The sequence below is a fragment of the Tenrec ecaudatus genome, chromosome 8 (genome assembly GCF_050624435.1).
Source record: "Tenrec ecaudatus isolate mTenEca1 chromosome 8, mTenEca1.hap1, whole genome shotgun sequence".
Classification (NCBI taxonomy): domain Eukaryota; kingdom Metazoa; phylum Chordata; class Mammalia; order Afrosoricida; family Tenrecidae; genus Tenrec; species Tenrec ecaudatus.
The window spans coordinates 43,769,553-43,791,784 of NC_134537.1; the positions used below are offsets into that span (position 1 = coordinate 43,769,553).

At 52.9% G+C, this 22,232-nt stretch overlaps 1 protein-coding gene across 2 annotated transcripts in view; it reads left to right on the forward strand.

Moving 5' to 3' along the window:
• The window catches only part of MYLK (myosin light chain kinase), a 232,765-nt gene that overhangs the window by 168,049 nt on the left and 42,484 nt on the right, over positions 1 to 22,232 (forward strand). For both annotated transcript variants that reach the window (XM_075556319.1, XM_075556317.1), the window contains 3 exons: positions 6,962 to 7,012; positions 7,959 to 8,086; positions 10,247 to 10,400. In XM_075556319.1, the coding sequence (XP_075412434.1) occupies positions 6,962 to 7,012; positions 7,959 to 8,086; positions 10,247 to 10,400 (333 nt within the window). The remainder of the gene's footprint in view (positions 1 to 6,961; positions 7,013 to 7,958; positions 8,087 to 10,246; positions 10,401 to 22,232) is intronic.

A 22,232-nucleotide genomic window follows, 5' to 3' on the forward strand; every position in this document is an offset into this window, starting at 1 on the left:
GCTCTCATGGGCTTGTTTTCATTTTCCTTCAACTTCAGCCTGAACGTACATGAACCATTCAGGGTCTGTTCCATAGTCATAGTCTACAGGGGGCCTGACTTTCGCAGCTGATATTGAGCTTCTCCATTGTCTCTTCCCACAGATATAGTCACTTGGATTTCTGTGTGTTCTACATGGGGAAGTCTATGTCCAGTTGTCGTTTGTGTTGCTGGGGGGAAAGGCATTTGCTATGAAAAGTGATTAGTCTTACGAAATTCTATCGTGTGATCTCCAGCTTCATTTCTGTCACCACAACCATGCTTTCCAGTGACTTTGTTTCCAACTTTTGCGTTCCAATCACCTGTAATTGCCAGTGCATCTTGATTGCCTGTTTGATCAATTGCAGACCAAAGGCATTGGTAGAATTCTTCAATTTCCTCATCATGAGCTTTAGTGGTTGGTGCATGAATTTGAATACTAGACTGGGTTTCCTCATATGCAGGTAGACATAGTCTATCCCAAACAGCACTGTCTTTCAAGATAGATCTTGAAACACCCTTTTGGCCCACGGGCGCAACGCCGCTCCTCTCGATGGAGTGTCCCAGCACAGGAGACTCTGTGATTCTCGTTTTCAGAGTGGCCAGTGCCGGTCCCTGCGATTCGTTAACGCCTAGGATGGTGATCTTTATGCGTTCCATTTCCTTTTGGATGACTTCCAATTTTCCTAGATTCATACTTCATGCATTCCAAGTTCCACTTATTAAGCGATGTCTGCAGGGACTTCTCTGTCGTCTGGAGGTGCTGATGAAACCTGTTCACTTTGGGTGAGCCTGCTGGCATTTGAAATACGGGTCACATAGCTCCCAGCATCACACAGGCCACCACTGTATGACAACCTGACAGACAAGTGGGGGGGCTGCAGGTGGCACAAATGGTTAACACACTTAGCCCCTCATGAAAGGTAAGACTAGAGCACTCAGCCGCTAACCCAAAGGTTGGAGGTTCAAGCCCCCAGAGCGACCTCAGAAGAAAGGTCAGGTGATCTAGTTTTAAAAAATCAGCCCCTGAATAAACGACGGATGGCAGATACTGGTGGTGTGCTAAGACGGTGGTCCCTACCCACCTTTCAAGCTTGTAACTGAACACACCCTGAGGGCAAACGTTGTTGTTGTTGTTCTGTACCACTAAGTTGCTCCTATGAACATCAGTATGAAACACTGCCAGGTCCCGTGCCGCCCTCACAATTGTCCCTGGGCCTGAGCCCATTGCAGCCCCAGTGTCGGACAATAGACGGGTCAGTAACAGCCCTGTAAGGCACATACTCATTAGAACAATCAACCACGGGAGACCAGCAAGGCAGCATTGGCCCAGAAACGGTGTTCAGAAGGCAGGAGGGGATGGGAAAGAAGGAGGGATAGAAAGGGTCCCGGGAGCCAGGGAGTCAGTGGGAAGAACACCGCTCCTGGGGGAACAGCGTCCAGTGTGGCGCGGCATGGCTTGTCTGGGCTGTGGAAGAGGAAATGAACATGCTGTGTAACCTTACAGCCAAACCACACCGTGCAGAAGCAGGGGGAGAAAACCCTGTGGAAAGCAGTTCCGTTCTGCCCATGTGGGGTCCATGTGGGGTCCATGTGGGGTCCGAATGACGAAACGGCACCTGGGCCTGTGGTTTGTTTTCCACGCTAGGAGTCAGGGCGCTTAGGTCCCATAGGGCTCAGCGACGTCTGGCTTTTTAAACGCACCAAAATCACCAGGCTCTCTTAGGAACCCGTTCCTTTTTCACAAACTGCAAGCAGCATCAGGCTCCCTGCTGTGTTTGGTGGAGGTGGAAACCCCACGAGAGAGAGGTGGTGGGCTCGTGGCTTGGCCACTCCGCTCACCCAGCTCAGGGCTCCCGGAGACCGAGTTGGAGGCCACGTGACTCTGCTAGCTATGTCAGCCCCGAAAACCACATCATGGGTTGCAGCAGATGGCCCTATAAATTATGTATAGAATAGGACACAGAGCATTGTTGACATTTAAAATTGTTTTCACTTATAGGAACCCAGGCCAATTCCAAATGCATAGAACAAATATGAAAATGTGCTCTTCAGTCTTTTTTTAAAATCATTTTATTGGGGGCTCGTTCAGCTCTTATCACCATCCATCCATTGTGACAAGCACATTTGTACATTTGTTGCCATCCTCATTCTCAAAATATTTGCTTTCTACTTGAGCCCTTGGTATCAGCTCCTCAGTTTTCCCCCTCCCTCCATCTCCCACCCTTCCTCCCTCCCTCATGAACCCTTGATAATTTATAAATTATTATTATTTTTTCATGTCTTACACTGACCGATGTCTCCCTTTACCCACTTTTCTGTTGTCCATCCCCCAGGAAGAGGATCATATGTATATCATTGTGATTGGTTTCCCCTTTCTCTCCCACCCCCCCTACACCTTCCCCTTACCCTCCTGGTATGGCTACTCTCATTATTGGTCCTGAGGGGTTTATCTGTCCTGGATTCCCTGTATTTAGTTCTTATCTGTACTCATGTACATGCTCTGGTCTAGCTGGATTTGTAAGGTAGAATTGGGATCATGATAGTGGGATGAGGAAGCATTAAAAAACTAGAGGAATGTTGTATGTTTCATTAGTACTATGCTGAACCCTGACTGGTTCATCTCCTTCCCGTGACCCTTCTGTAAGGGGGTGTCCAATTATCTACAGGTGGGTTTTGGGTCTCCACTCCACATTCCCCATAATTCACAATGATATGATTTTTTTGTTCTGGGTCATTGATGCCTGATGCCTGATACCTGATCCTGATACCTGACCTCATGATCACACAAGCTGATGTGCTTCTAGCATGTCGGCTTTCTTGCTTCTTAGCTAGGTGGCCACTTGTTTATCTTCAAGCCTTTAAGACCCCAGATGCTATATCTTTTGATAGCTGGCACCATCAGCTTTCTTCACCACATTTGTTTATGCACCCGCTTTGTCTTCAGCGATCATGTCAGGAAAGTGAGCACCACAGAATGCCAGGTTATTAGACCAAAGTGTTTTTGCATTGAGTGAGTACTTGAGTAGAGGCCCAATGTCTGTCTGCTATCTTAGTACTAAGTGGTCTTCAGTCTTATTGAACTGCAGCACAGAAAGATAGGTGTGAGTTTGGGCTCTGTTTCTAGCCATGCAGGGTCACTCACAACCTCCAGGCGAGGGCAGGAGTTCGTATTCATCTGATTTAGTGCTGGGCATCTTCCGGCCTTATCATCTTTTTTTTTTTTTTTAAGCAAAAGGGAAGAAATTTATTGGAGCCCATACGGGAAACCTGGGGGGGGGGGCAGCATACCCTACTGTGTAGGCATGCCCAGCAAAGAGTCACACCATTCACTGTACCCCCATGTCCCAGAGGGACTCCCCTTGAGCCAAGCCCCAAAGCCCCAGGACTGGCTGGGGGTGGGGACCCGGCCTTATCATCTTAAAACCCCAAGCTCACTACCAAAAGACTGTCAACCCTTCCCATCCCTGATCCCCTAGCCCAGCCCACTGGAAGCCCTCCAACCAGTTCCTCTGAAAAGACGGCCTTCCCTCTCCAGAGGAGCTCGGACCCCGCCTCTGGAAGGAACACTTTTTCCTGCCCTTGAGGACCCCTCTCTCAGCAGATGCACCTTCTCTGGGGGGTTGGGGGAGAAGGGCAGAGATTTCAGGGCTCAGCCATTCCCATAGCCCATCCTGTCTCTACTCCCAAGAGAGCTGGCTTTCCCTCCACTGTCTTCTCCTCCAGCATCTTCGGGTTCTTCCTCATCACTAAGCCCTTCAGCTTTCAAACCTGTCCTCTCTCCCTCTCCTCAGAGGGCACCTGAGCTCGCCCTCCCCCTTGTGTCCTCCTGCTTTCCTCCTGCTTCCTTCTGTCCTCTCACCTCCAGAAGTCCTGACTGCTTAGATGGCCTGTTTTCTCAAGTCTTTGCTTAAGTAACTTCCCACTCAAACGTGACTCATCTCTTGGTGCTTGTTGTGACCTCCCTCCGCTTCCCAGTGGACACCTTTCTGCATTGGTGGTGGGGGGGGGTGGAAGGGGGGGTCCTCCTTGAAGCTCTCTCCCCCTCCCACAGCCCCTCTCCTTCATCAGAGTTGCTTGCTGTGGGCATCACCTGGGATGGGTCCTTGGACCCGACTCATCTTGGGGTTGTGTTCTTTTCACCCAAAGAATGGACTTCTCCCCCAAATGTCCACTACCATTCCATATTCGAGTCTGAGATCTTTCATTTCTAGCCTCCTCCAGCCTCTCTCTGGAATTCCAATTCTGGGCTTCTAGCCTACATACACACCATCTTCTCTCATCTAACCAATTCACCAGATGAAAGTCACGCTCCTCATCTCTCACTCCCAAATTCCATGTATTCATCAATAAGACTGTCCCCGTTTACCCAAGCAAGAAATCTCAAAGTATTCTCTGCACCTCCTGCTTGCTTGGCCCTTGCCCGCCTCTCCACTGCTTTATCAAGTCTGCCCCTGGTGGATGCGTACCTCCCAAGTTGATGGTGATAGCGTCCTGTTCGCTTACCAGCCCCCAAGAATTGGACAGACCTGTAGAGGCTCTCTACCCAGCCTGATGACTGTCCATGTGAGAACTCCAAGTTCTCTCGGGCAAATGCCTCCACCCCAACCCAGCATCCTAGATCAACAGGACTTTGTGCACGGGCAGCATCCTCTACTGTTCTGTCCACTCGGTGGCCACTAACCACACAAGGCTATTGAGCACTTAGAAGTCAATGAGCGCACTGTGGCCATGCAGTTGACAGTCTAACGCAGCACCGTTACACAACGAGGGTCCTCAAGGTCGGCCCTCGATAACTCTGCGAGCTGGATGGATGGCTCAGTCATGGCACCAGCCTGGGAGAGCTCAGTGTGAACAGACTTCACCTTGAGCTAAGACACCCAATCAATAACATCTCTGTGACCTCGAGGTACTTCCATCCAGGATGGCCTCCTGAAAACAGTCCTTTGGAGGGCAGTCCAGTTGGTAGCAGGACCCTTTCTGTGTGAAGGGAAATGGACCACTAATCCTGTACCACAGATGGACGGCTGATAATCTAAAGACAAGGGGCACAGAGTGCTCATGCCTAGCCAGTGCCCCACCACCCTGCAGAAATGAAGACGAGTGGGTGAATACTAGCCCCCTACTCCAATCAACAGTTACTGAATCCTTCTCCAGTGTGCGGGGGAGGGTGTGGGGGGCACACTGGGAATCAGCAGTCAACAAAAAATACCCCTTCCCTCCAAAGCTTGCACTTTGGTAGTGGGGATGGGCAGACAGTCAGTAAACAGTGTGTGGGCAGTTTGCCGTGTGGTGACAAGAAGTGGGATAGGGACGATGAGCGTGTTGGGTGGTCAGGGAACATCTCATGGGTGTGGTGGCCGTTTGTCATTTCTTTCTTTCTGGTATTGGGGTATCAGCTACATACAGCAACAGCTACCCTTTCTCGTGCACCGTGTATAAGCCTTGCGGCAAATGCATAACATACATCATCGAGTATCTCCACGACAGCCACCTCAAATAACTCCCCATGCCCTTTGGTAGTCAACCTGACCCCATCTCCATTTGTGCTCTCTGACCTACACAGTGCTTTCTCCAGAAAGCAATCAAAATGGAATGATCCAAGAGGGAGCCTTTTGAGTGTGACTTCCTGAGAACAGCGTATGTACAGGCGACCCCACTGGTGCACGTACGGGTGGCTTAGTCCTTGTGTGAGGTTCCGTGGCATGGACACACCACAGTTTGTCCACCTGTTTGCCAGTTGCAAGACATTTGGCTTCCTTCCCATTCAGGGCAATTCCAACAAAAGCTGCGCTAAGCAATTGCAAACAGCGGTTTAGGGGACATGGTTTTTATTTCACTTAGGCAAATATGTTAGATGGTGTGCTAGTCCAGGTAGACTAGAGAAACAAATCCAGAGACATTCATATGTTGTATAAGAAAGAGCTTTATGTACCAGAGCAATTGAATATGGAGAAAAGATCCCAGCCCAGATCAAGCCCGTAAGTCTGATATTAGCCCATATGTCCAATACCAATCTATAAATTCCTCTTCAGACTCACGCAACACATGTAATGGTGCTGAATGCAGGAAGCTCACAGGCCAGTGGGTGGAAAGTCTTGTGGATCCAGTGGCGGTGGAAGCGGCTCTGAATCCTCCAGCTCCAGGGCTCTAGAGTAGTCTATGTGACTTGTCAGCCATTGTGTCTCATAAGGAGTGAGTGAGTGTCCTGCCTTTAGCGGCCTGTTTATCTCCTTAGCAGCTCCACATGAGTTCATCAAGCTCCGGCCCGACTGACAGGCTAAAGACCACTCCTCACTCTAAAGTCTCAAATTGACAACAGATGTTGTAACGACCACCGATGGCATTTGAGCAAAGTCCTGAAAGAAGAGGGCAAGTGAGCCGGGAGGCTAGCTGAGGATATTTTCCTATCTTCCCTCTCGTGGCTGGTTCTGCAGAGCTGTTCTTTCGGGGGCATCCCCCTCCACTCTGCAACCCCCACACCCCTTCCCCATTTGGGTTATTTGGAGGAAGTGGAGGGTAGATAGAGAGGAGACTATTGGCTGTCCCATCCATCCCTCCACAAATGGGAAAAGAGCCAGGTCATGGTCTGTGATCTGAAGGCAGCCTTAGACCATCGGGCCCCCAGGATAGGCTTCCTCTCGTTGCTTTCTCTGCTCCAACTTCTTCTCTGAAAACCACGGCAGGAGAACAGTGAGGGAGGGAGGCTGGGTCTCTCTCAAGGTGAAGACATCTTTTGAGTGCCATTGTGGCTGCTCTGGGACCCTCCCCGAGGTCCTCGAGAGAACCAGTCTTGATCCCAAGGTGGTCCACCTCTCCAGAAAGATACTAGAACCTCCTTTCCCTGAAGGAGGGGGCGGTGGGCAGGACTCTATCTTTCTAGGATTCCTCACTTGGTGGGGTAAAAAGAACAGGAGAGTAACTCGTAAACTTCTCTGTTTCAGGTGACGCAACTGTGAAAAAGAAACCTGCTCCCAAGTCGTCCACCAAAGCAGGTAACTGGCATGGCAGCATCTGGAGGCCTACACGAGCAAGCTCCCTTGGCCCTGCCAGCCTGGTCTACAGGCGGTGTGAGCCCAGTGGTCACCACCCCTCCCAGGTTCAAGCTCTGCACTGTTCGGGCCAGAGCTGCCTGCCCTTCCCATGAGCCTCTGCACAACCTGGCCCCCACCCACTTCCAGGACGGACTTCCCTTCCTGCCTGGTTTCCCCCTTTTGGAAAACTTCATGCAGGACCAGCCACATTCCCATCCCTTCTTCGAAAGTCTGCCAAGCCCCCTGTCCTCCACGCTGCCCCGCATGTGTAGGATCTACCTCGTGCCATTCTCTTATGGTCAGGGGGTGATGCGGAGGGTTAACACACTCTGCTGAAAACCGAAAGGTTGAAGGTTTGGGTCCACCCAGAGGTGCCTCGAAAGAAAGGCCTGGCAATCTGCTTGTGAAAGTCAGCCGGTGAAAACCCTCTGGATCCTAGTGCTGCTCAGACATGCGAGTCTGTTCAGTGACAACTATCCCATTTCTGTTGTTTTTCTGCGGGACCCCTGTCTGTTTTCCATGGGAAGACACGTGACTATGTGAGCCACTAGACTGAGTCTTTTTTGCCTAGTTGACCTGGAGGTTGGAAGACAAAGCTCTGCTTTAGTTAACAAAAGCGTTAGAACACAGGTTGAGAAAAGTAGGGCAAGGCACACACACCAGAAAAATGACTAAGTGAAGAATGCTGACCTGTAAGTGCCTGGTCGCTTCTGAAGGAACCGGGGCAAGCCTGGTGAGCCCGTCCACACCGAGCCTAGTGCCGTCCCTGTCTGCTGCTTTCTGCCTGACTCAGAAGGCGGGAGAGGAGTCAACAGACCCACGGGGACAGCGGCGTCAAATGAGATCAGCATGTCTGAGCCTCGTCCCCAGCCCGCACACCCTCACTCTCCTCTTCATTCTCCCTCAGCCATGCCCCCGCAGATCACCCACTTCCCGGAGGACCAAAAGGTGCGCGCTGGCGAGTCTGTGGAGCTGTTTGGCAAGGTGGCCGGCACCCAGCCCATCACCTGCACCTGGATGAAGTTCCGAAAGAAGGTCAGTGGCAGAAGGTGGTCATCTGAGATGAGAGCAGCTAATACAGCTCGGGGCGAGGAGCATCAAGCTGGTCCAGGATGGGGACAGCCAAGCCCAAATCATAGGCCGTGGAGATGGGAGGGACCCCTCACGCACCCATTCAACCTGATTTCTGAGTAACCTTTTTTCTAAATCTACGAAGGACTCCCACTTTGTTGGCCAGTCATTCGTATAGTAGAGCCAGCTGTGGGGGAGAAAGGAGGGCCCCCATCTCATCTGACTCTGATACCCCACACGAGCACCTGCTTCAGAGTCAGGAAAATGAAACCACTGAGCACTGCCCCTGAGAGCCCACGCTGGAGGAATAAAAGTGAATCTGAGTTTTTGAAGGGATACATCATATGTTAGAAAGAAACTGGAATATGGGCCCGCTACCATTTATGTCATAGGTCCACAAACTGATTTGGCTTACTGCCCCCTTTTCGGAGGGAGAAACCCCCCTCGGCGACCCCCAGCAACAAGAAATGCTTATATCTGCTTTGGCACCACCCCACCCCCAGACCATTCCATCCTCTCGGGGGGCAGTGTATGAATTACAGTCATATTCTTAAAAGAAAAGCCTGGCTTTTCTAAACAACCCACTTTTAAAGAGACGTGGGGAGGCTGGCCATTCCACGGGACTTTTGTTGGCATGGCCCGGTAGCCTGTGGCCGTCTGCATGACTTATGGGGGCCCTGGCGTGGCAGGGCTGGCAGTGACCAGGAACACTACAGAAGGGTGAAGGTCACTCCTGAGTCCTCTCTGTTTCCAGGCCGTTCACACTGTCCTGGGAGGCTGCGCCAGCAAGGAGGACTGGTCTCTTCGGTTGGCCGTGGTCATTCCGAACACGCTTGCCCAGAGCTCTGACTGGGAGACGGTTGGCTGCAGTGGGTGAAGCCACCTCCCTTTCCAGAGACCTTTGGCCAAGTCCCAGCTCTCCCAGTGTAACGCACAGGAGGGACGGCGACGGTCCCATGTCCGTGCCGTCCAGCACAGTGGCCACCAATCGCACATGGCTGTCAACCACATGGGGTGTGTCTAGTGCAACTGAGGAAATGAATCGTTAATTTCATACCCTTAAAAATTCTGACTTTATGAGACTTAACTCACCCACAGTAAAATCCAGCCTTTTGACATATACAATTCAGCAGTTTTTAGAATATTCACAAAGTATGCAACTAGCAACACGCTGATCCCAAGACATGGTCATCACCTTAAAAAGACTCTCACACCATCCTCATTCATGGTCACTTCTCATTTTCCCCGTCTCCCCAGGCCCTAGCAATCCATGACTGATCTGCTTCCTGTCTCAGTGGCTTTGCCTCTTCCGGATACTTCCTGTCCCTGGAATTGTATTGTGTGTGGCCCCTGATGTCTGGCTTCTTCCCTTCAGCATGAGCTTTCGAGGGAGGCCCTTCCACGCTGTAGCACGTATTAGGACCTTAGTCCTTTTTTGTGGAGGGCCACGTAATATTTCCTCCTCTAGATCTACCTCAATGTTGGTATCCATTCAGCAGCTGATGAGCATTTGGGTTGTTTCCACTGAATTCAGTAAACTTCAGTGGTCACATGTGTCTAGTGGCTGCAGTCTTCAACAGCCGAGAAGAGGGCAGCGCCCCCCACCCCCACCGGGTGTAGGGCAGCGGTTCTCAACCTTCCGAATGCCGCGACTCTCGAATACAGTTCCTCATGTGGTGGTGATCCCCAACTATAACATTTTTGTTGCTACTTCATCACTGTCATTTTGCTACTGTTATGAATCAGGCCACCCCTGTGAAGGAGTCGGACACCCAAAGGGGCCGCCACCCACAGGTTGAGAGGTGCTGGTGGAGATGCTGTGGGTGACTGTGCCCAGCTGGCTTGGGGGGGACACAGGGCGCTTCTGAACAACATTCTGGGAGCAGTGAGGGCTGACTGGATTCGTTCACCCTGACCCACCCTCCCTGCCTGCCCAGATCTGAGCGCCCCCCGGGGCCCGGGGCTGATGGGGGTGGTTGAGGGGAGACTTGCCTCTGGATGCAGGGGTAAGCCCAGAGGCCAAGCCCCTCCCTGCCTGCCCAGCTGCGCCCCTTATGGGATGAGGGGGGGGGAGGCGGGAACAGGGGCCCCCATCTTTTCCTGACCCCGCCCCCTTGCCTGCAGATCCAGGAGAGCGAGCACATCCGGGTGGAGACCAGCGAGGGCGGCAGCAAGCTCACCATCCTGGCCGCGCGCCAGGAGCACTGCGGCTGCTACACCCTGCTGGTGGAGAACAAGCTGGGCAGCAGGCAGGCCCAGGTCAACCTCACGGTGGTGGGTGAGTCTGCTGCCCGGAGCTGTGGTTGGAGGGGAGGGGGTCTCAAGGAGGGGGAAGGCCGCGGGCCCGCCTGCAGGCAGGATGGTTACACCTCACCACCTCGCACACAGGGGTCCTGACCCTTCTTTGGTACCATGACCTTTCTGTCCACGGTCTCCTGCTCACCCAACTTCCCATCCTCATCACGTTCACACCGCCCACCCTTCGTTCTGACCCAGAATGCCCAATCCCAAACATCCCCAAGGCCTTCACCTCCAGCAGGTCCTTCTGGCTACTCTCCCACTTGACCCAGTGGGGAGGACGAAGCCCCCACTTGAGGCCCACTGACTGCCGCCTTCAGCTCCCTCCCCCTCTGAGAAGCCTCACCTCCAAGCAAGGCTACCTGAGTTCATGACTCCTGAATTCAGGGAACTGTAGGAAGAACACATGAACTCAAAGACTGATTGCTCGACTCGAGTGACCTCCAGGCTCCACTCTGGCATCCCGGGGGGGGGGGCGGGGGGGTCAGACATCCTCATCCTTGTCCCCAGTCAATCCGCCACTCATTCTCAGCGGCAGCTGGTCTCCACGTTTCCCCAGCCTGCAGGCCTGGGTCTCTAGCTCCTCTGGGAGACAAGAGGTAGCAAACACGTGTTTGCTCAGCATCTTGCCCTACACCACGAGGGTCTCTCCATAGGTCCCGTTCGGATCCACCCTCTGGGCCCTGAGTATGGGCCATCCCTCTCTTGCCTCAGGCTGCTCCGGTACTCTTGGGGCCAGGTTCTTGGGACCCATCCTCCACTCCGACTCTGGTTTCTCCTCTTCATCCTCTCCTTCCCAACTGGCTCCTCCCAGCAGCCCACACATATTGCCTGGGCTTCCAAAATAGTATTCAACCTGCAGTATTGTCATTGGCTATTTTATTGTGGTTCAGGTGCAAGTTGACAGATCACACTAGTTTCCCCTTCGATAATTGATGGAGCTTTTATCCGGTGACATGAGTGGCAATTCCCTCAGTGACGGCACTCTCCCCCACTGCCTCCCTGTGTTCTCTGGTTCTTCTCGCCCATTCTGCCCCTTCCCGCCTTCTAAACCTCATGTTTCGGTCTCCCGGGGGTGATCGTTCTGAGCTGCACACCCTCCTGAATGCAGTGTTTCCTTTATGGGCTTGTCTCCACTTTGGCTGCAAGGCTGTATCTGGGAGTGGGTTCAGGGTTCTGTTCCACTTGAAGATTGTCTCAAGACCATAGTCTCAGGGGTTCTACCAGTCTCAAAGCAGACCAGTCAGTCTGGTCTTTTTCACCATCTTGAATTTGGTTCCCCCCCTCTTCTCCCACTCTGTCCAGGACCTCCTGTTGGGGTCCCACTCAGAGCTGTGGGCAGTGGTGGCCAGGTGCCATCTGGGCCTCTGGTCTCCAGCTGGTGGGGGCTGTGGGGCATGCGGTCCATTCATCCCTCAGACGAATTAGTTCCTGGTGCCTTTCATTTTTCTTCATCTTCTTTGCTCTCGGCGGGAACACACCTGTAGCTGTATCTTAGACGGCTGTTCAAAACCTTTTCAGATCCCAGTCAGTCACTACTCACCAAAGCGGGATGCGGAATGGTCTCTGGATGGACTGTGTTGTGCCATTTGACCTAGACATCCTTTGAGACAATCGTCCTGAGGCCTCAAGCCCAGGAGCTCAATGCCTCAAAGTATGTCATCGTGTCTAAGCATTTTGCATACCTCTACTCCCTGTGTGCTCTCTGGTGTGCCTGGACTCACCTGTACCACAGACACATCCGTCTGCAGAAATGTCATTGTTGCTGTTGCTGCTGTGAAGTGCTGTTGGGTCAGTTCTGACTCGCCGTGACCCTGCGTACGACAGACACCACGCCGCCAGGTCCCGGGCCACCCTCACAACCGTTGCTATGTTTGAGTCGCTCTGACAGCCACTCTTTCCAGCTTCCTCTTTTCCACCAGCCCTCTGCTTGACTGAGCGTGATGTCTTCTCCAGGCACTGGCTCCTCCTGAGAGCACGTCCAAGTTTGAGCTGTGTCTCCCCATCTTTACATGGCAATACCGCCTGCCACGCCTATAGGTGCTCTTGGATGTAGTCCCATATGCCATCCCACACGTGTTCTGATACAGAGCTACCTATGTGTGCTCCTGTAAATTATTACAATGACTCTGACTAGTCCTGCAGTAGTGTCCTCCACTAGATTCCCTGCCCTGTCTCCTCTCTTTGTCCAGCCAGTCTCTCTGAAGGGAGGCAGTCTCCACTTTGATTCTGTCTCCTCACCTCCCAGGCACTCTCCGGCTTCCTTCGGATACAGCCAGGGCCTCCTTCGCCCTCGAAGACTGGCCCCTGAGGTCACCACCCCTTCCTTCTCCTTAGCACCTGCATCCCAGTATTGAGATTGTCTTCCAAAGGATTTTTGAGTTCACTTTTTCCCTCCACCCAAGTCTCCGTATTCTTCATGGGCTGGTCAGCTTTCAGCTCTCTGGATGGCCACTAAAGGTTGGCATTTCAAACCCACCCGAGGCATTTCCGCAGACAGGCTCCCTGATGTGCTGCATGAAGATTACAGCCAAGGAAACCGCAGGAGCCACTTCTTGTAGTACACGGGCTCACCTGGAGCCTGAATTGACTTGATAGCGACAGGGAGGGGTCAGCTCTCCCTTGGACTGTCAAAGCAGCTTCCCCTCTGGTCTACTGTGGTTGTACACAGCTGGCTCCAGCTGGTCCCCACAGGAAAAAGTGCTCAGCCAAACAGAGGCATGAGCAGATGAAGGAATAGACAGGTGGGCAGCCGGATGTCATGGGAGGGCTTACACGTGAGCCCCTGTGGCCTGGTGACTACTGGCATGTGCATGAGGCCTGGTAGGGTTCCATGTACCTGTGACTTGGTGAAAACCAGGAAAGGGGCCAGAAAAGCCTGCACACCCAATGTCACACAAGGCCTCAGCCCACCTTTTTGTGATGTACAACCATCCACCTGTGTGTGAAGGGAGCATCTGGCCCTTCCTGTGTGTGTTCACGATAACAACAATAGAAACTTACGTGGCTTAAAGGTCTTCCCCTGGAGTCTCTTCTGGGGGTGTTTTGTTGTTGTTTTGTTTTAAATTTTAAAGAGAACATTTATTAAGTCATAAAAGACACAGACACCACTTCTGGCATCTGAGGAATCAGGGGGCTAGTTAAATCAGGCCTCTCAACGAGGAAGCTGTCACAGATTCCTGATTGAGGGCAGACCAGACATCATAGTTACAGGTAGGAACTACAGAAGTGGGAACAGGGCCGTGATTGGGACACGGACATTATGCTAGGTAGGATCGCTTACTAGGTTGGCACAGGGCCTTCTTTCTCCAACCCAGGTGGTCAGGCCATTCCTCATAGCGCGTGGCTCATCACTGCCCAGCCCCCTAGACTGCTCTCCTTCAAGGGCACCCTGGGCACACCCCTCAGAAACACTCCCCTCCCCGGACTGCAGGTAATCCACCATCCAATGCACTCTTCCTGAGGGCAACACTAGCTACATACGCCCTTGGTTAGTGAATGATCAGGAGGAATTCCACGGGAGCTGAATCCACCTGGGGACCCTGCAGGTGGATTTGGAGCCTTCACCGTCGACCATCATCTTCTGCAGAAAGGTGCTCAGGAATTAAGCTCGAATGCAATACCCCCCCTCTGATCAGGGACTACAGTTTTAGTGTGTGATCACACAGACCAGTGCGCTTCCTCCATGCGGACTTGATTGACATCTCATTCAGACGGCTGCTTATTTTAAGACAAGCCTTTAAGACCTCATATGGGGGTGTTAAGGCATGAAGTTACCCGTTGGAGTAGGTAGCTGTTAGGGTCTCTTGTAGCCCGGACATTCTTTGCCTCCCCCTTGTCCTCAAGGAATTTTCTTCTTCCATCTTTATCTCCTGCAAGAGGGAGATGAGGCTTTCTGCTCCTATAAAGATGGGCAGCCTCAGCACCCCACAAGGGCAGGTCGCTCTGTCCTATAGCTCTCTGAAAGCCAGAATTGATTTGATAGCAGTGAGTTTGGCTTTTGTTTGGTTGGTTTTTGTATCTTCGCCTCCTGTCTGCACCTTGGGGCTCAGATGGGCAGGTCTAGCTGTCCCGGCATTTCAAAGGACAAGCAGGGTCCAGTATAAGCAATGTAACAGTGCACCCGGGGCCACATGGGAGCAAGCACTCAAGTTCGCACACATCTGTCCTCCAAACGCCAAGCATGGGGCTTGCAAATGGGTGCAGAATGTCCCAAAGGAGGTAGGAATGCTCTGGCCGAAAGCTTCATCTTCAGGGTGGCACGCAGGCCTTTGGGGAGGCTGTCCCCAGGCAAGGGCACTGCTGCTGCGCTCATTGTCACACACTGAGCCCTGGCAGGCCCTGCCGCGTCTCCCTCCAGTCCCTAAGCAGGTAGAGAAGAGGGAGTCCCTGTCTGACCCGAGGCGGCCCAGAGAACAGGGGAGAGCAAAGGACGGGAAGCCACGTGAGTGGCCCTTGAGCCATGTCCAAACCAGCTGCCGAAACAGACCGTAGGTCCCAGGCCTGCCTGATTCCTTGGACAAGAAGTGCTACCGACCCGCCACCCCCCAGAACCAGAGAGGACCCATCTCCCATGTCCACTCCCCTCCCCTGTGGCCTGTGGCCTTCTCCTCTGCTTCCGCTGCCCCCTCGGCCTGTGCTCCCTCATCCCTTGCTGGGTTCCAGTATTTCTCCATGCCCACCATTCTGCCCTTTCCCCTCTGGCCTGCTGGTCTTCCTCGAAACCCCTCTCTCTCTGGAGGCTCTGAGTAGGGAGTTCTAGGCCTGAAAAGCCCGATGTGGGGAAACAGCCTTCTCATCTGTAAGAGTAAAGACCGGCCCTTCTCTCGCCCTTTCTCTCGGGTGACCTGAGATTGCTACTTCAGCAACTTGCCTGAGGGGTCGGGGCCTTCCTGGGGCTAGTGACCTCAAGTGGACCTCGGCCCACACCTCAAGGGTTTGGCCCCCTGCTTAGGTGACTTTGGGGCCAGCCCCTTCCTGTCCCCAGTGCCCCTGCCCCGGCTCTGCTGCCATGCCCTCCCCTCCCCCAGCCCCTGCAGTTCTGGCCTTTTATGGTTGAGTTTCTCATTCTCCACAGCCAGTGCTGACAGGGCCATCGGGGTGGCCGCCCGCCAGCTGGCAGGCGCAGCATGTTAAATGCCGTCCCGGGAGAGGAGAGGAATGGAGGGGAGCCGGGCTTTCTGTCTGCCTCCCCCTCGGAGAGCCAAGAATAGAACTGCTCAATAAAGGGGGATCACATTGATGGACACAGCACCCACCGCCACATTCCCTCGGAGCGCACGTGTTCAGACTGCGCCCAGGGTCAAGCGGGGTTCCACACAGATTTACCTGACACCCCTGAAGATGCTGTGTGGCCCAGCTGCTCTTGGGGGGAGGGTAGTGTGTGGTGTGTGTGTGTGTGTGTGTTAAGTCGATGTAAAAGGTAAATGAGATTTAGCAGGCGTTGTGGGCCCCCCACCCCCGGGTGGGGGTGGGAGGAGGTGGGGGGTTGTTTCCTCGCACTTTGGAAACATCCGGGCCAGCTAAATAAGGCCAGCTGACTCGGGCTCAGCCTTTAAGCCGTTCCCTTGTTGGATGGCGTGCGTCTCCAGCACACCCCTTCCCCTCTTTCCCAACACACAGTCGGAGGCTGCTGGCTCACAGTGACGATAAAGCAGTGGTTCTCAACCTTCCTAATGCCACCGCGACCCTTTCATACAGTTCCTCAGGGGTGGTGACCCCCCAACCGTAAAATTATTTTCCTTGCTACTTCATCATTGTCATTTTGTTACCGTTATGTTTTCCCATGGTCTTGAGTGACCCCTGTGAAAGGGTCGTTTGCCCCCCCCCAAAGGGGTCACAACCCACAGGTTGAGAACCACTGCGATAAAGGCTGCCCTCAACCTCCGCTGAAGTGCAGGCTGTTTTGCTGTTGTGTTGCGGTCAGTTGCCAAGGCTGTGGTTGTGTTGTGACTCGTGGCAACCCTGTCCACGTGCAGCAAAACCACAAGTTGGCCTGGCTGTCTCTGGGATCTCTGCTCCACGGCCACCCACCCCCACCCCTGAGGAAGCCAAGGGGCTCATGTCACAGCCCTGGGGGACAGTACTAGGTCATGGTCCAGGGGGCTCACACTGACCGGCCTGTTCACTGTCCGTCTCTGCCGGGAAGCTCCGGTGAGACCTGCCCCCAGCACGTGGCCCTGTTGGTGGTAGAAACCCCAGTGGCATCGCTTCCTGTAACAGGCCGGCCACCACAATCCCACCACGCGGGAACAGAGGGGTGGTGCTGGCTGTTTGGGAGTCTGGGCGAGTGGGATGACCACAGAGCCTCTGACTGTGACCCGGGGAGCGAGCGTGGGTGCTACCTGGGAGATGTGACACGGGAGAGAGCCACACAGCCCCAATGGTGACCCCTCAGCGGAGCTGGCAAGCAGCGGGAGAAGCCGGGTCTTTTTACTTCTTCAAAGGAGAAGAGCTGAGTGGAGAGAGCTCCACACACAAAAAGGCCCAGGAGCTGGGGCCTGCAGGCCTGGGACAATCTGCGTGAGGCTCCGCCTTGCAGGGGTTTCCTGGTGAGCACACTGCCTTTCCCTCTGTGGGCTGGTTCCGTCTCCAGCTAGGATGGGGTCAGTAGAGCTGGGCCCTGCTAGGGGCTGTCTGCGCAGACGCACGGAGACTGGGTGGACGTTCACTTCTGGGCCAGGCTGCAGACACTAGATCTACTCTCCCAGGAGTGAGAACCTTTCCTGAGCGGCGAAGTCCTGGGGCTGCTGCCATCTGAGACCCTTCTTTTAGATGCAGTGTTTCCCAGTCTGTCTGTCCCAGTCCCCAGGGAACCATGGGAGAATTCTGAGGCAGCAGGGAGCTCCAGGCCTTAACCACCCTGCCAGCCTCCCCCCAGGCCGGCCCTTACCCTGATCTCCCTCCCAGTCTCAATATGTCTGGGTATCTGGTGTGGATGGGGGAGCTCACGGAGCTGTGTGGAGGACACCCCTCCTAGTGGGTTTGCAGCTCTGTCTCTGTGCCTCTGTGTGCGGCTTGATGGGTTAGAAAGAACAGGGAGCTGGAGGGGTGGGGTGGGGTGAGGGGAAAGCTTCCATTCTCATGTGACTTCAGAGGGGTGACCCTGTGGTCTCTTTGGAACTTCTTAATTGGCATCAGATTCCTTGAAAGCATTGAGGCTTCGCTTGGAATGAAAGCCCCGCTCCCCAACTCGGCAGCTTCCCTGTGCCACACGGGCTGTGGTGTCTGCCGCCTGCCCGGCCTCCTGTCCCGCTCAGCCAGCGATGTCTGAGAAGGCAGGGCTCACTAGTGCCCGCTTGCCGGTCCCATTCCTCAGTTTCCCTTGTCTTGACCAAAGCAGTAGGGTAGACACCGGTCAGCATGGAGCTGCCTTCCTTGCCCAAAGCTGCGTGGTTCTGAACTTGTCCAGACAGACAGACATCTTCCAGACCTTTTCTTCGCGAGAAGCAGAGAGGCTGACTTTTCATCCCACTTTGGGCTTGTTTGACTTCCCTCTCTGGGTCCCCAGAGGACCTGAGCCACTTTGCCTCTAAGAGAGTTTAGAGTCATAAACAACTTAGGCCACACCAGGACTAAAGAGACCAATCTGTCTTTCAGAACAGACTGTCTTTCTAAGGGAACTTGTTAAGCAGCAGTGAAAGTTCTCCCAGAGTGATCGTGATGGAGGAGACTGGGAAGTGCCCAAGCTGGGGTCCTGGGGCTGGGGAGAGAGCTTCCGGCCAGACATTCTTGGTTGCAGTACAGAAGGTGTGTGTGTGTGGTGTGTACACACACATGCATGGGCTCTGAGTGCAGGACACAGGTGGATCTCACAGAGATGATGCTGGCTCAGCTCCAGACCATGGCAGTAAAGTCAGTTATGCGAACTCCCCGGTCACACACATGAAGTTGTGTGGATGCCGCCGCGGCTGCTAAGTGTGCCTGGGTTCTGGGGGAAAGTCTGGACGCTGGTGCGAATTACTGAAGAAGAAATGCGACTCCGAACCAGAAGGTGAGCGCGGGTGATTGGAGAGAGGGTCCTGGTAGATTTAGTTTTCTGGTTTGTGCTGAGCAGGTCTACCAGGACCCTCTCTCCAATCACCCGCGCTCACCTTAAACAAGCTGCCATTGAGTCGATGCCAACCACTGGTGACCCGACAGGCAGAGGAGCCCTGCCCCAGTGGGTTGCCGAGACTGGAAATGGTTACGGGAGCAGAAAGCCTCGCCTTTCTCTCTCGCAGTGGCTAGTGGGTCCCCACAGCTGACCTTGGGGTTGACAATCCAACTCGTAACCCAGTATGCCACCAGGGTGCCTTGTTGCTCAGCACAGGGTGACCACAAACCTTCGATTTGTGGGGCAGGGGTAGTGCGAGGGATCCACTGAGGGGAAATGCAATACAAGATGTGCCTGGGTTCTGTGTGCAGCTAGACCCTTTGAGCAACCTAAAGGTTGGCAGTTCAAACCCACTCGGAGGTGCCGTGAGAAAGACTAACCATCGAGTCCACAGACAGGAGCGCCATGGCGGGGTCCTGTGCCCACGGAGCCTCCCGGAGTTGGGATGGCCTCACATTGTGGGCTTGGTACTTTGGTTCATCGGCACACATGCACACACCTGGAATTCCTGGGGAGGGATTTTCTTTGCTCCCCGGGCCCACAGGGTCATTGGCCTTTCCGGGCACGTAGGAGGCACTGTGCCAGGTACTTTACCTGAGCTGGCTTACTGGGTTCCTGCAGAACACCTCGCAGGCAGGCACATCTGGGCACCGCTTTCCAATGAGAAAGATGAGCCTGTCTCGGGAGTTCGGGAACTTGCTGGAGCTCACAGAGCTGGCAGGCAGGAGCCCGGGTCTTGTCCACATGAGGAGCTCTGCGTGCTCCGGCTGTGCCATGGGGATGGAAGGTCCCTAAGCACACATACCCGGAACCACCAACCATCTGAGGAAACTAGGTCTGGACACGAGAATCCGCTCCCTACTCCGGAAAGCGTTGCCTCTCGGAAAGCCCCGGGGCTGTTCGTTCTACCTGTCCTCGGGTCGCCATGAGTCAGCACCAACTCGCTGGCAGGGAGTTAGGTTTTTGGTTAAGCGGCCAACAGAATCTGCAAAGAGCAGAAACCTCATCCCCATCGTGGAGATCTGACTTGCTGTTGGCGCCAGCTCATCTGAATGGGAAGGCACTTGCTAAGGGGCTTCTTCCTGTGGGAGCCCTCGGCTCTTTTGGTTCGCCATGAGTCAGAATCGACTCAATGGCAGTGGATGAGTCAGGGATGACTCTGTGTGTGTGTGTGTGTGTGTGTGTGTGTGTGCGCGCGCAATTTCATGCCTTCAGAAACCTGAGCAGAGAGTACATAGAATTCCAATAGGGCCCCTTTCCTCCAATAGGGTTTCCTCTGTTACTCACGATTCATGGACCTACATGGATACGTTTGGATTAGCTGATTAGCTAAAGTGCATAGTATACATCAGAGCTCCCCCTTTGTGTTGTACGTTCTATGGGCTTTGCCAATACCAGGGTGGTTCAGAGAAGGTCATGGGAGAATGCATGAAAAGATCATGCACCTTTTTGAAGGCCCCTGGTACAGAGGGTCAGGTAACTCCCATTACAGCATCACGTGGAGCAGTCTCCTTGCCTCAACCTGTCCTGTGTCCTACCGGCTCACCTTACCTCCCTCGCTCTGAGCCGCTGGCACTCTCTGACCTTTGCACTGTCTCCATCCTTTCGCCTGTCCCGGATCATCATGAAATCGGAGCCAGACAGGAGTATGCAGTTGTTCAGACTGGCTTCATTCACGGTATCAGGCAGTCCGGTCCTTCCTTGCCTGCTAGCTCTCTCTCTGTTTCTAATGGCTGCATGATGTGGGTTGTATGACGCACCCCAGCTTGTCCATCCCCCTGACCTTCCAAGGGGATCTTGCTCTGCCTCCACGTCGTGGCTATTCGGAATCAAACCACTGGGAATTAGTTTGGTTCTTATACTCCTTTTAAAAATCATTTTATTGGGGCTCATACAACTCTTATCATCTATCCATCCATTGGGTCAAGTACATTTGTACATTTGTTGCCATCATCATTCTCAAAACATTTGCTTTCTACTTGAGCCCTTGGTATCCACTCCTCAGTTTTCCCCTTCCCTTCCCTCCCCACTCACTCATGAACCCTTGGCAATTTATAAATTATTAGTATTTTGTCATGTCTTATGTTGTCTGACATCTCTTTTCACCCACTTTTCTGTTGTCCGTCCCCCAGGGAAGGGGTTATATGTAGATCCTCGTGATTGGTTCACCCTTTATCTCCCACCTTCCTCCACCATTCCGGTATCGTCACTCTCACCACTGGTCCTGAGAGGTTCCTCTGTCCTGGATTCCCTGTGTTTCCAGTTCCTATCTGTACCAGTGTGCATCCTCTGGTCTAGCCAGATTGTAAGGTAGAATTGGGATCATGAAAGTGGTGGGGAGGAAGCATTTAAGAACTAGAGGAAAGTTGTATGTTTCATTGTTGCTACACTGCACCCTGACTGGCTTGTCTCCTCCCCATGACCCTTCAGCAAGGGGGAGTCCAGTTGCCTACAGATGGACTTTGGGTCCCCAGTCCACACTCCCCCTCATTCACAATGATATAAATTTTTGTTCTTTGATGTCTAATACCTGATCACATTGACATCTCATGATCACACAGACTGGTGTGTTTCTTCCATGTGGGCTTTGTTGCTTCTGAGCTTGTTGATCTTGAAACCTTTAAGACCCCAGACACTGTATCTCTTGATAGCTGGGCACCATCAGCTTTCTTCACCACATTTTCTTATGCATCCACTTTGTCTTCAGCGATCATGTTGGGAAGGTGAACATCATGGAATGCCAGTTTGATAGAACAAAGTGTTCTTGCATTGAGGGAGTACTTGAGTAGAGGCCCAATGTCCATCTGCTACCTTAATGCTAAACCTATAACTATATGCACATAGATTTATTTCCCCATCATCGTATATAAATATATTTATATATTGCATGCTTGTATTTAGACCTCTATAAATGCCCATTTGCCTCCTAGTTCTTTCCTCTTTTTTACTTTCCTTTTGTCCCAATATCATGCTCAGCCTTCATTTGAATTTTAGTAATTCCTCTCCATTACATTGCCCTTGATCAAGCTCTACCAGGCCTCTTACACCCTCCTTGCCACTGATTTTGGATCACTTGTTGTTCCCTTGTCCCTGGGTTTGTTAACATCCACGTCCTTTCCCCCACCTCTCCTTCTCCCATGTCCCCCTGGAACCATCGGTCCTGTTGTTTTCTCCTCCAACTTGTTTATCCCACCTATCTTAACTAGACCTGCAGAGATAATAATATGCACAAAAACAAGGCAGAGCAAAACAAAGCAACAAAGAAAACAAAATAACAAGGACAAAAAAAAAGAAAAGTTTGTAAATAGTTCAAGGTCTGTTTGTTGACCTCTAGGAGTATTTTCCTGTCAAGTCTGATGGGGTGCCACGCCCTGACCCCACAAAATTTATTTTTGGTATTTCCTGGGGACTCCCTTGCTCTGCTCCCCTTAGTGTTTTGCCTCCATGTGGTGGGGTCAGATCGGGCATAATTTCTACATTGTGTCTCCAGTGTTGTCCCCTATAGGGCTATGGGTCAGTGAGGGATGTCGTGTCTCAGTGGGACAGGACCTATGGTCCTCTCTGTGCATTGGTTGCTCTGGGCAGGGATATCGTCCTCAATGCTCTTTATCTCATCTTATGCCAGTAGTATAAGGACCAAAGAGGTAGAAATCATTGTCTTTCATCAAAGATAGAGAGGGTGTCCATAGTGAGCAAAACCCGGCCAACCGGCATTCT